Raw genomic sequence first — 14,209 nt, forward strand, 5'->3', positions numbered from 1 at the left:
CCCGTTGTCTCGGTCAGTGCTTCAGAGGATTTGGTTTCCTTCGTGTGTACCAAAGCACAGAGGAAGCATGTCTGGTGATTTCAGTGACTGCCAATTTTGATACTTGTTTACCATTTGTTATGGTGTGTGTGTGTGTGTGTGTGTGTGTGTCCATATATGTGAGTAACTGAGTGTGTTTGTGTGCATCTTTGCTGATTGATTTTTAATTGTATCTTACAGGTTTTTTTTTTTTACTGCCCAGGGACTGCAGATGGAAATTAGCTACTAATCTAAATCTGGTACAAAAATGTTTTCCCTTTATGCAAATATGTTAATGTATTTTTTTACATAGTCCCTGAAAGAAATAAAGAATAAACAAGATGTATAAATCTTTTTCTAATTCTAATTACAATGGCTGGATTAGTAATGCGATTTGTAAGAGGTTTTTTTGGTAAGTATTAACCAGCTGTTGGCACTTTTATGCTTAAGATAATACATGTGCAGTATATTAAAGTTTGCAATAGGTTGCCCAACAGAAAGCACTTTATACATCCATCAGGCAAGTCTGTTGGTATTAATATTAGATGTTATTCAGGTCTGCAGAGCGGGAAAACATATTTATCCTTGTCTCCTTGTCACCTCTTTTAGTTTTTACAGTTGAGTCAAATCCCTGCTGGTTTTTATTGATAGAAAAAAGTACAATTTTTAAGCAGGTACTTGCGTACTCTCTCTGGTGCAGGTGGTGTGATGGACTGTTTTTTCCCTGCCTGAATCGAGTGAATCACTGCATCCTACTGACTCGGTTTTAAACTTCATTTTTTAGCATTGTCAGTCTTGAAAATCACTACATTTTCTTTAGAATAAAAAGCCATGAAAATAAAGTTTGATGTGGTGACAGACCTACATAGACTTATATTTATATAATAGGTACACATTTATCACCTTGACGTTGGTTAAGCTGTTTGTTAGGTGCTTCTGTACACTTTGGAACAAAATCTTTCACTCTGGAACACTGACCAAGAAATCAGCATTGTTTTGATCCAAGATCTTTCACTTTAAAAGACAAAAAACAAAAAAACAATGACACAGTATCAGGACATATAAAAATCTTTGTGAGACTTCTTCACTGGTTGGGCGGGGGCAGGAAATGCAGGTACTGATGTGTAACTAATTAAATGTCTTAAGAAGAAACTCTACTTCCAGCTTCTAAACAAGCTTATGTAACACATGACAAAGACAGCCTTGTGTCATCTTATTCCTTCATATAATGTTCATTCTTAGGACTGATTTGCATTTTTTGGTTTCTACGTGTGCACGCGGTGTTTCTGCACGCTGAGCTTTGTTTAGTCAATATTTAAGCAAATGCAAACAAGCTTACCGGCTGAGTTGGTTAGGCCTACCCAAGTGACAATAATGTGGTCCTGCACACTGTAGCGTAGGAGGGAGTGACTCACGCATGCGTATCAAACCCTCTGCCCCTGCCAGCGCTAAGTGACTGCTGAAAAACAAAGACATTGAGCCGCGGCTGGGAAATGTCATCAGTCATCTCTAATGGAGGAAACAGATTTCTGACAGTCAGTAGGCTTATTCTTTGAGGGGTGAAATGAGAGAACTGGCCTCGATGCTTTTTTCTGCATGTGTGTAATCAGGACTTCAGATCTCGCAACAATAAGTGAGTACGCCGGCTTTTGAGAATCCACAGGTTCCAGATGCTATCCGCCCGTTTCTAGAAAGATTTCCGCGGTGTTTCTGGATGGGTCCGTACTCAGTGACAGCAGTTATGCGCGAAGAAACTGTGGGATCACTCATGTAGTCGTCTCACATCACGGACTTGTTTATTTCCCCGAGTCGAGGAAATGATGAACTTAGTTCTTACTGTGTAAATGAGAATTGCGCATTAAGGGCTATATGAACGCTTCGGTTATTAGATGAGCGCCTCAAAATAACGATTAAAATCCAAGAAGAACCCTTTTTGAATGTGTAAATCAGAAACGCGTCTTTTCTAAGAGTTCTTGGCGTGGATTTTCAGACACGAAGAGGAAAGTTACCTGCGCTCTTATCGGCCGAGAAGAGGCGCTGTCCGTGGTCCTGAAGTCTTTTCAACAACTCCTCTGTCTCACACCAGACCTCGTGTGAAGACTACTTGAGAAAAAGACCAAGTTAAAGCGATACTGTCCTCCAGCAGCTCCACAAAGAGCTGAATATGGTAACGCAATATAAGCTTCATCGGCAAACTTTGGTACTTTTGATTTATCTTGGTAAGTATAATTCTGCAAGATGTCAAAATATCCTGTTTGACTGTGGACTTATCATTTTCTATCGTACGTTTTTATACAACAATGAGTAATCAGGGGCCTTGGCAGTGGCTTGCGAACCACACAGGAAGCTGTGAACTCAAAACCCAGTTTCAGAGCAGTCCCATTGGTCTGCAGAGCCCTTCACTGCTTAATGTTGTCAGCATTTAAGGGAAATGAATAGAATCATTGAAGAGAGGCCACTGGGGTTAAGTTTCTTCACTTTCCCCATTTCCTCTGTCCCCTTCATGCCTTCCTCTCTATTTCTCTGCTCTGTTTCCATGTGTTTGTGTGAGCCCTCAGCTTAAAAAAAAAGAGAGAGAGGATAGAATCAATGTTTGTCACTGTCAGCCCAGCGGGCTTTGGGTTATATAAGAGCACTGGGCCCAGTCACATAAACACAAGTAATGTGTCTTTGTGATTATAATCCACTGAATTTTTTTTCTTGCATATGTTTACTCACTTCCTACGCCTCTCCCAATATTCTTCTACCACTAATGCATTTATATTTCAATTAGCTCCTCCCTTTTGTATTATTTCCCTCTTCCTACACTACCCACAGTTTCTGCACTCCCTCTATCCATTTATTCCTCCCACTGCTAGTAAATACTAATGGGCAGAGGCCATCATTAGGGCTTGAATTTGCTATCAATATTGTGACTTAAGTGTCTCCAATGGCCCACAGAGCTTTATAAACCAGTTTATCTTTTTAATGCTCACTGACTTTGCATCTGGTTCAACATTGGGTTCAGTGTGAGACCCGATGACCACCACACATCAGTGGGTCATTAAGTTATTACAAAGCATTAAAACTGTTCTAGCATGTGTTTATGAATAACTAAAAAATGATGCATCGCGGCAGATTCTACAGAATGCTTGGAATTTGATCAGTAATAAGTGCATCTTTAAAGGGACATTTGACACCTAAAAACAAATACACTATATATTTTGTTTCCTCTTTCCATTGTGTTGGTCAGTTTTAAGAAAGTACATTTTTACAAAATCGAATACATAAGTATTTGTTTTATTTTAAACCTTTGGAAAGCACATTCTTAATGTTTAGTGGGTTCAGCTTGTCACATCATTCATGTATAAAAAAATATGGTCATGGTAAAAAGAAGGTGAACCCTCTGAAAATGAACCCAATTCTAAGGTTTTAGATAACAGAATATAGCAAAAGTGTATCTAGTCTTTACCAGGTCTTAAAATTAGGTAAATAGAACCTAACATGTACAGCAGTACATGTTAGACTGTTATTGATTTGCCAAAAACTAAGCTAAAAGAAGCAGTCGGTAGCTTATAGAACCAATTAATTCACTTTCCTTTCAGTTCACTTTTATTTATATAGCAGCAAATCATAACTTCAGCTGCCTCGGGGTGCTTTATATTGTAAGGTAAAGACCTTACAATAATACAGAGAAATCCCCAACAATCAGACAACCCCCCTTTGAGCATGCACCTGACAGTGGGAAAGAAACTCTGTGCCATTGTAGTCTTAAAATAATCTTAACATTTAATGATTGACTTCAGACTGTTAAGAAAAGACCTAATAACCCTGCCCAGATTGATGGACAGTAACAGTTGCTTCTCCATTGCCGATGTCTTTCTTCCTTGGCTTTGTGTTAACTCACGCCTGAATGCTCCAGATGATCAATTAATCGAGTATGTTTGATTTGCAGCACCTGGCCTTTTAACTCATATGGAGGCAGTAAGAGTGTATGTTGTTTTTCACACGTAGCTTCTGCATTTTGGATTAGTTTTTGTAAGGAAATAATGACACAGTGTAGGATGTCATGTTTTCTAGTTTATCTTGGTTGTATTTGTTGAATTTAAAGACCTGCTAAGGATGAGATTATTTTTAATTATATTCTTATGTGTGAAACCAAAGAGGGTGTGCTTTCTTTTTTTCTACTCTTTTTCTCTCTTCTTTTTTTTTTTTTACAATTACATTGCGGTAAACTAAATATATGTAACCTTTCCATGCTTCTCAAGTCCACCTGTGCATGCCGGTATGTGTCGATGTCCAGTCAGACACAGAAGCAATTGTGGGAAAAGCCATGAAGTTGACCTGCATCTCCTGTTTGAAGAGGGAGGAGGTCACCGTAAAGACATTTGTAAAATGGCTTTACACCCCAAGTCCAACAAAAGGCAAAAATATTTCATATCTTGTAAGTTGTTTCTACGTTATTGTAAATGATCTAGCACATTGTGATTTTGCTCACACTGTATGTGTATTTAATTAATGCCTGCACACTTTTCCTTTCTCCTAGATATACGAATATAACACTAACAATTCCAATGTGGACGATAATCCATTTAAGGACCGTCTAAACTGGAACGGAAGCAAGGACTTACAAGAGGTCTCCATTGAAATCCGTAATGTCACCCATAATGACAGTGGTTTGTATACCTGTGAAATTCGTCGTTTGTTTGACTTTGAACTATACACTCCAGTCTTCGAAGTAAACAAGACCATCAACCTGACTGTGAAGGAGAAAGGTATGCCTAAATGTAAAATTCTTGCACGCTATCCACCTGTGTCCTGTGCTCAACTTTAGCTCTTTTTTCCACATCAGTAACACGAAATAAGTCAAATATAAATGGAAACTAAAAAGCTAGTAATGACTGATATGATGAAAAATCTCTCTCTCAAATATCTTCCCAGCATTAGTTTGTGTATGTTCCATTTTCCCCACATGCTCTAATATTAACAGGGCAGATTTGTTTTTGTTAACGAGTATTCTCCAAACTCACTTAATGAAAAGAGTTTGCAAATGCAGTACACCTTAAGTGACGATTCCACTGTAGACCTGCACATTTAACACTGAGATGAGAGAAAGACTAGTCTGTGTTTTATGTTTATTTATGTTGCACAAATCACCAACAGTAGATAAAAAAATAGTACATCTAATATTGTGTGTGTGAACGCAGTCTGCCACTAACTGCACCGCTTTCCTTCTTTCCCCCTTTCCCCCTTTCCCCCTTTCTTGTGACTGCACTGGTTTAAAAGGAATAACTGTGTGTTGTTTTGTCTGCCTTTATTGTCCATCAAAGCTTTCTTCTGTTGTCAGTGAAGGTGTTAATTCAAACCAGCTACTTTGCTATCTATAATAAGGGGTAATGTATTCTGCTTCCTGAATGCTTGGCTTGCTGAATGTGTCATGTTCCACCTTAATCGAATATACCCTACGTATATTTGAAATTACTCAACTCTCCCCATTTCTCTAACCTTACATTTTCTATATATGCTTGCACATAACATATTGTGAGCTATCAGGCGATAGGCTAGTTTGATTTAAAGAGTTTGCACCCATAAAAAGAAGACTGAAGAATAGAGTACAGTTAGATTGTTTTTATTATATTCACAGCCTGTCCTCCATATTTCACAGAACAGTTGTTTCAGATTTCAAAAAGCCTGCAGCTAGTGCACTGTACACTAGACCATGGTTACATTAATGTTGCAGTAATGGCATCCATAGTGGTAGAATGGATTACTTCGTGGCTGACATATCCATGCTTTCCCATCAAAGGGATTATATTTCACTAATATTCTCCTTTTGCTGGGGCTGCTGAATCAAATCAGAAAAAGCTGTCAGCTGTCTGGTCAGCAGGCTTTCTGGAATTTGTTATACACTAAGTGACACAGTGGTTCACAGTCACTCGTTATGAAAACAAATGAAGGACAATAAAAGGAAAACTTTCTTTAACAGCCGAAGGTGCCCATGTGCACTTTGAAACAGCTTCCGCTTGCTTGTAATCCCTCTTCTTGCTCTTAATGGGTTGTTAATGGGATGCTGTTCTAATGGTCTTCCATTGTAAACAATGGACAGAAAGCAATAAATGAGAAAGCATTTTCAATAGGATGTTGACAAGATATCAAACAAGATATTTGTTTGATTTCACTGACTGGATATTGAATTATCAGTAAAATAAACTATCTGTTGAACCGCAGTGACATTAAAACCACCTGTCGAGTACTTTGTATGCCTGCTCTGGGGGTGCCTTTGTCTCACGATAATAAATAAGCAGCAGATTCCTTAGTACCTGCAGGATGGTGCCTCCATAGGTGGGGCTTGTTCTCATTCTTCACCTGCATGGTTAATCTGGAGGGAGTTTGGAGGCAGTGCCTTGGGCTCGTTCTTAATTAGTTTTATTGTGTAGCCATATGTTCTATAATGTCTATGCTGGTGAAGAGCGTCATAGTTGTATACAAGACTCGCAGAATTTAATCCCAGCAGGCATTGTGAATGGTTTTAATGTTGCAGCTAATCTCAGTGTATATTAAGTATGTAATATTTAGAATAGGACTGGATGATTTATGTGCTATTACTTATTCCAGAAGCATCTCAGAATGGCTAATGAGCAGAAGAGGATTGTTTACAAGGAACAAAAGCCGTTCTGGTGTCAAAAACAGCATGCAATTATTTTTATGACAGATTCTAAAGTTAGAGTATGTTTCACGCTCTGAGAACCTCTGTGACATTGCATATTCATCCTATTTTCATACTTAAAGATACCCTGTGGAGATTTAGTGTTTTTATATGCAGATTTAGGTCGAATGTTCGATAGAGATGTTTGCATACACATATGTAACAACAAGATAAGCTCTGCAACAAAACAGTGAACACTGTTAGGAAATGTTTGGTATAAAAGCAGCCTTGCAAAATCTCCACTGGGCACCTTTAACTCTGTAGGGTCTTTTTCATTATATTACAGGTATGGCCATAATATTATGAATGCAACATGAAGTAGTTTCTGCATCACTTTTTAAGAGTATCTACAGTCAGGATGCTCCTGAATAAAACACCTTTGTTTGCTTTATTGTTGTAGCTGCATAACCATATTTATTATTTGTTTAATTGGATTTGTTCTTCAGTGAAAGACATAAGACAATGCATTAAAAAATTATGTATGACAAATGATTGTGGATCAGCAGTGTTGTACAAGATCAGGTCTCTTCTGCTTTTTTCTGCTCGCGGTATTCCAAGGAAGCATGCATAATGAATAATACATGTGCTTTGCCACTGTTTTAACTCTGCAGCCAGTGACGACACCACTGCAATCTACTCTGAGATCATGATGTATGTGTTGCTGGTGTTCTTGACCTTCTGGCTGTTGGTAGAAATGGTCTACTGCTACAGGAAGATCTCCAAGTCTGATGAGCAGGCCCAGGACACAGCGTGAGTCTCATGTACAGATGCACAGACAGATAAATGTTAGCAGGGATGTGACTGAACAGCGAATTTAAACAGCGTGTGTCCTGAACACAACCATGACGTCACATTTTCAGATATTTATGCGTTATGAGTCAAAACTCAGCAGTGGGTTTACATTAATTTGAAAGTCTGAAGTCACCAAGGAAGTGCACAAATAGCTGTAAGTGTGTATTTGCTTAGGACTTCTGGTTACATAATTGTAATTTAAAATCTAAAAAATATGGTGGGTAGGGAAATGAGATTTAAGAGTCAATCGGGGAAGAAAGGGACTGAGAGTGAAGGAATGAGGCAGGGGGGCAAACACACAGACAGAGAAGTAATTCAGTCCATCAGTTTGTAACCCTCCTGCAACACTAATCTGTCTTTTACCTAAACTGCTGACTGCTCTTTTTTTCTAAACAACCTTTTAACATCCGTGATGGATTTTCAGCTCCATCAGTGACGGGCATTTTGCATCGCCTTGTCAGTAATGTCAAAGACCCAAATGCACCTTTATAGTCAGCTCCCACTGAATTTTAGTGGTGCTTCACAACCCACAGTTACAACTTTTGTACAGGGACCTTATGTCCTGAAGAGAGCAATCATGCATGTGCTGATCCGGTTATTTTTATTTTGCAAACACTTACTGAATCTGCTACACTACATATCTGCTTCCTTCAGTGACAGATTAAGTCCACGTACTGCACAATATGCACAACATTGCTGAATATTCACAAGACCCAATATCCAGGGTTTAGACATATTACAACATAATAAATAGTGAAGTGTTTCTGTGAGCTAATATATTTCAAAGAACTATATTTTCAACTAAATTTGAAACTAAACTTCTCTAAAAATATTCGGTTATTCATTGGCTTTCTATTTTACTATTAGCACTAACAGGTAATTAAGAGTTATTGGAAGTGGCAGAATTAAAATGCAGAACTTTTCTCACAGTTTTCAAACTTTAGAAAACAGTCATGTACTATCTCATATTTGTGTAGTGACAAATGTAATCAAGCACAAAATTAAAAATTACAGCATTATTGGCCAGTGAGGCCAATGTTTCAGTGTTGTCAGATAGACAGACACACAGACAGATAGACGGACTTTGGGGCTATTTTGTAATCAGTATTGTTTTTTAATATGGTTTAATTTAAATAGCAGTAAATCACTCTGACACTTCTTGGTCGCTGAGTTTTACAAAGTAGGTATTACAATCTGTGTTTTCCTGAAGCATTTAGGTTCAATTTTATGAACAGTAGACAAATTGACAGATAAATTAATAGTCCAATTATCAAAAAATAAAATGCTCCAAAAATTCAAAATATCAAGGCAACCTGATTCAAAGGCTTTCTGAGTTTTCTTATCTGTTGATATTCTAAGATTTATGCATTTCGATGTCCTCAGCAGCTTGAATTTTCTTCTTCTTTTGCGGTGTGCATTGTGTTTTCTCCTAGTTGTGAATTGGGGACCTTTTGTGTCTCAATCACACTTTTAATTTCCAATTTAAACAATTTTACTTTTTTAATTTTGTTTGGAAAATGAATTGCCCCCATGAATTAAATACAAGTGGCTCCACTGATTCTGGTGAACCATCGGAAATATAGGAGAAACCAAAAGTTCCATCCAACCATTTCCTTCCGGCCCAGGTGTCGTAGGGCGAGAGGAAATGGGACACGCTGAACCAAAGAAAGACATACAACCATTCGCACACTGGGCAATTTAAAATAACCAGTTAACCTAATGCCATGAACTACAAGTCGCTGGACTGTGGGAGGAAACACATAGACACAGAAAGGACCTTCTCATTATCAAGTAACAGTGCCACACCCCCAAAAACGAAAAGTTGTAAAGCAAAAGAAAGAAGCTTTTTAATTTAAAGTCAACCGCAACAGTCAAAAAGCTCAGAAATCTCAAAAAACTATTAGATCTGAGTTTTCTCAGCTGTAATACTGTAGCCTTGTCACTACCTGTAGCTGAAAGACTGCATAGGCTTTGGCCATTAGCCATTAGTGACCCTTATGACAACACAGAAGGTCTACCCACTCAAAGAATGCCATATGTAGCACAAGTAGGACATTTTGAGATTACCTTTTGTGATGCATTAGTGGTTGAGAACGTATTAGTCATGTCCCTAAAGGAGAAGATAGGAGGCAACGATGTGATCTGTCAAAGAGTTAAATTAGGCTATTTCTGAAATGTGCTTACAGTCACAAAACTCGTTTCACTTGTATAAAGTGTTCTTCATCTACACACTTTCAGTGCAGCTCTTTTGAATTGGGAGCATATTCAGTGCAAGTACTGTGTTTTGTTTTTTTAAACATGCTGATGGTTGGCTGTAAAATGCTGAATTAGGATGTCACATCTTGCACATCTTGATGTGCCTTCCACGCAGTCCCTAGGGCACTGCTCGGATTAGATATTTTTTATCTGGTAAAACTCATTCCTTAATTTCTGTGAAATAGAGTCACATTTTCACGCTTCAATAAACAAAACGGAAATTCAGAATTGTTGCACTGTCATGAGCACTAAGTAGCTGTGGTGTGTGGTGCTAGAGAGGCCCATAGCACCAGGTCTTAGACACTCCTCTGTTTTTCTGCCAATCTGCCCACAGGACAAACTACCTAGCCATTCCCTCTGAGCAGAAAGACAATCCAGCCGCTCCTGTTACAGAATAACAGTGGTTTTCAATGACACGGTATTTTATATGTGATTCTCTCATCCCAATTCTAATCACTGAAATCATCCCTTGTCTTTCAATTCATGTGTTTGTACCTTTATCACTCATAATTGTGCAGCTCTGTGGAGGAGTCTGCTGCTTCAACACCCCTTGTGCCCTTCTTTCTCATCCCCTTCAAAGGGGCTTTCATTTCTGACATTTAAAAAAAACAACAAAAAAACGGCCTCACTTAATCACGAATCCTCCATTTTTATTCAGTCACCATTCAGTGTCCAATCTGTCCCACTTTCAATGATTTTCCATTAGGAACGATTGCACATAATTAATGCAAGCAGTGTTGAATGAAGTATCTGAAAGTGTGGGGAATGTAAGCATGTTCATTTTAGATATATTGATTTCTAGCACATTGAATGTTATGCACAGTTGCATGTTTAGGATGTAGGTGTCACAGTACTGTGCAAAAGTCTTGAACCATTTATTTGCATTTTGCAAGGAAATTGGAAAATGGATGCAGGTATTTACTTTACCTTTACTTGACCAACTTGATCTTTACTCTTTAACAGCCTGAACTCTTAAACAAGCTTTCTTGTCATTTATTTAAGCAACTTTAGGAATAGTTCTCCAGGCTTCTTGAAGGACTTTCAAAGCTGTTCTTTGGACATTGGGTGCCTTTTGTTCTGTTTGTTGTCAAGATGATCCTCCCCCCCTCACACACACACACACACACACACACACACACACACACACACACACACACACACACACACACACACACACACACTTTAATAATTTGGAGGTCCAGGCTCTGGGGAGGCGAATTCATGACTAAAAGTGTGTCATTGTGTGTTTTCCTATTCACGTATGCTTTTTTTAGTAGCATGTCTGGTATCATTTTCATGACAATTTCTTGATAGTATTGCATGTTGGATCAAACTCTGATGGTATTTTTTTGCATTTGTAATACCATCAAGTTTGACAAGATACCGCTTGCTAAAATGCCTCCCCAAACAATGACAGAGCCTCCACTGTGCTTTAGCTGCAATCACTCATTGTTTCTCTTGACCTCCTCCATGCCTACTGACATTGCCTTGTTGCCAGTTCAGTACAGTTCTTTTGTAATTTGGCAGACCTCAACCTTTTCTCCCCATCCTTGACAACAACCCTTCCACTGAGACCTCTTCTGATGAGGTTTCAGTGAACAGTAGATGGATCAACTGAATTCTGATCTCACTTCCTGTGTCAGGTCTTTGCTGGATTTCTTCGTGTCATGTTATATGTAGACAAAACACAGACTGGTCCATCCCTTGAACTAGGGGTCTTTTTTATGAATGATTCAAATGTCATTGTTAAGTGGCTTAAGAAAACATTCCTCTGAAAATGTTGATGTTCAAGGACCGAATTAAAAATAGAATAGAATAGAATACCCCTTTATTGTCATTGTACATGTACAACAAAATTATGGGTGCTCCACGCCAACTGAGAAGGAATAATATTATAAGTAAGACAGCAGGAATAAATTACAAACAGGAGAAATTTATACAATCAAGAGGAATGTACAATATACAAAATGATAGAAGAGAACAAAGTGCTTGGAAGTAGTGCAAAAGACCTGACCTCCAGAGGTGGCGGAGGGCAGCCAATTATTTTTGAGTGGTGTTAATTACCCTCTGTGCAGCCTTCCTGTTCTTAGTAGCCCCTGCGTTCCAAACACCAGGAAGAGGGCACGCTGTCCACTGAGGAGCGGTAGAAGGACAGCAGCAGCTTCTGGTTCAGGACATGGAAAAAGTGCAGGCGCTGCCGAGCCTTCTTTACCAAGGAAAGTCTGGCACCTTGGAGGAAAAAAATATAAAGAAATGAGGGGAAGCTCAAAGCTTTTGCACAGTAATGTGTGGTGTTGTAAAACTGGATAAGGATAAGCATGTTTTCTGTTCTCCTTAGGTATTGACCAATAACAGTGGGACATCGGTTTCATCAACCCTATCTGTGTCACTATGAAGATATGATTACTCCCAGGCAGCGATGGGAATCCTGCCAACTGACTGCCCCTGTGTATCGACTGTGTCTTGTGAGGAGCCAGTCAAAAATGTCCAAGTGCTCAGTTTTTCTCCTGCCTTTCCTCTCCAGTGTTTTTTTTTAACCTTTGTGCAAGGCGTCTCTAAAAATCAAGTGCTTTCACAGTTACATCAGGTTAAAGAACACAAATGTCATTGTACTGCACTTTTTATCAGAGAATTACAAGCCATTCTTCATTTGGACAGAGCAGTGAGCGGACTAACTAAAGAATTTCTTGGTAGTTAGTAGTGCGTCTGTGATTTATATGACCTATAAACAGATATGATCCCAGAAAATGTCCTAGTCTGTTATGTACATCTTGTATACTGAATATATACTACTTTTTCAGTTCTTTTTTTTTAAGTTTTCTTACAATTTTATACCATGCTGAGATTTTTGGGTCACAGTTTTATTTGTATTGGCCAAAAGTCTTTTTAAGGAAACTAAAATGTGCAGCTTTTATATTGTATGGGGCCTGCATTTGTCTTTTTTTTTTTTTTTTTTTTTTTTGCTGTAACAAAATGAAGTGTAATACAAAAATGGAGTGTAAATATGCATAAAATACTGTTTCAAATCACACACTTTTAGCTGGTCTGAACTGATAAATTTCTTATACTCTCCTCTGTAAAAATCTCATAGCCACACTGAGCTCTGGTCTTGAAGTACATTCTATAGGTCAAGTCTTGCTTCATACAGTTAATCTGAAGTTTGTACTCAATGCTTTGACTGTTGCTGTTCTACAGTAGCATTGCTATTGAGACTAAATGTGTGCCTCTTTCTATAATACAGCACTGTAGAACTTTATATACTTTGTGATTCATTCCACCATGTTGGTTTTGTCTGTTACACATATAAAATATGCCATGTTTCAGTGAGCTGCTTTTAAATATCAAATACAATGGATTCCACAATCTGTGTTAAAGCTTTTCTGTTGTTGCTGACTGAAAACCTTTACTAATACTGTGACATTTAAAGTTATTCATATTCAGGGGCCGGACTACTTTGACTGGTACCCAATTTCCAGAATAAGGGGGATGTGCAGGGCTGTAGTAAGTACAGAAAACAGGTCTGGCCCGGATCCGGCATCAAGCTGACACTTCTGACTGCCAGGTCTGGCAATGATGGCACTATTTATGTTCCTATTTTCCTATTTTAGTTAGAAGACCCAAATACGATGTTGCAATACTATACTGCTATGGCCAACGTTTCAAATTAACAGGTTTGTGAGTGTCCACTTTATCCAAAACCTAGTGAGGGTTTACTCATGTTTACCACTGAGTGGCTGTAGCTCAGGCATTAGAGCAGATCACCTACTGATTGGAAGGTTAGTGGTTCGATCCCTGGCTCCCCCAGTTTCCATGTCAAGACTATGAATGTAATTAGGAACCACTCAGTTTAGAGAAAATGTGTGATTAGGCAAATGTAGAGAATAAAGAAGCGCTATATAAGACTCAGTCCAGTCATGTTACTTTTGCACTATTATGTTCCGGCACATGTTGTTTTTACATGGCTTGATTATTACATGGGCCAGCATAGGACCACCAGTGTGTCTGCAACTGGCCCATGTGTGGGCCACCTCTGGCAAACCTGATCTGGTGCAGGTGCAAGAGAGCCTATAGAGGTGGAGGTGTGCTCTGGAGAGAAGAGGAAAGATAGCCAGTTCAAGCAAGACAGAATATATGTGTGTAAATGAGAGGGAGAAGGCTGGAAAGCTGAAGGTGCGTAGTGCAGCCGCAGTGAGGGTAGATGAGTTTAAATACCTGGGGTCAACCATTCAAAGAACAAACGGAGCACAAGAAAAAGGAAGAGTGGTAGAGTGGGTGGAGACACGTGTTAGGGGTTATTTGTGACAGAAAGATAGCAGCTAGAGATAAGTCAAAGTTTATTTCTAAAGCACATAAAAAACAAAAACACTAAACAAACAACAACCCTAAATAATACTGTGTTTGTTCAACTAGAATGGAAAGCACCTGAGAATAAGTATTATTTAAATCTGTTTTAAAATG

General features: G+C 38.6%; 1 protein-coding gene across 2 annotated transcripts; it reads left to right on the forward strand.

The window, feature by feature from the left end:
- Positions 1 to 1,481: 1,481 nt before the first annotated feature.
- Positions 1,482 to 13,100, forward strand: scn3b (sodium channel, voltage-gated, type III, beta). 2 transcript variants are annotated; one of them, XM_085380875.1, is made up of 7 exons: positions 1,482 to 1,651; positions 2,009 to 2,237; positions 4,266 to 4,441; positions 4,544 to 4,772; positions 7,315 to 7,453; positions 10,086 to 10,169; positions 12,090 to 13,100. In XM_085380875.1, exons 2-6 carry the CDS (start codon positions 2,183 to 2,185, stop codon positions 10,147 to 10,149), a joined length of 663 nt encoding a protein of 220 aa, XP_085237001.1. In that variant the 5' UTR covers positions 1,482 to 1,651; positions 2,009 to 2,182; the 3' UTR covers positions 10,150 to 10,169; positions 12,090 to 13,100. The 2 variants fall into 2 exon arrangements, with proteins under 2 accessions (XP_085237001.1, XP_085237002.1); XM_085380876.1 differs by lacking the exon at positions 10,086 to 10,169 and having other exon boundaries at positions 1,482 to 2,237.
- Positions 13,101 to 14,209: the final 1,109 nt, after the last annotated feature.

The sequence above is a fragment of the Rhamphochromis longiceps genome, linkage group LG14, assembly GCF_057381845.1.
Source record: "Rhamphochromis longiceps isolate RC_006_pf linkage group LG14, R_longiceps_female_GT1.1, whole genome shotgun sequence".
NCBI classification, from domain to species: Eukaryota; Metazoa; Chordata; class Actinopteri; order Cichliformes; family Cichlidae; genus Rhamphochromis; species Rhamphochromis longiceps.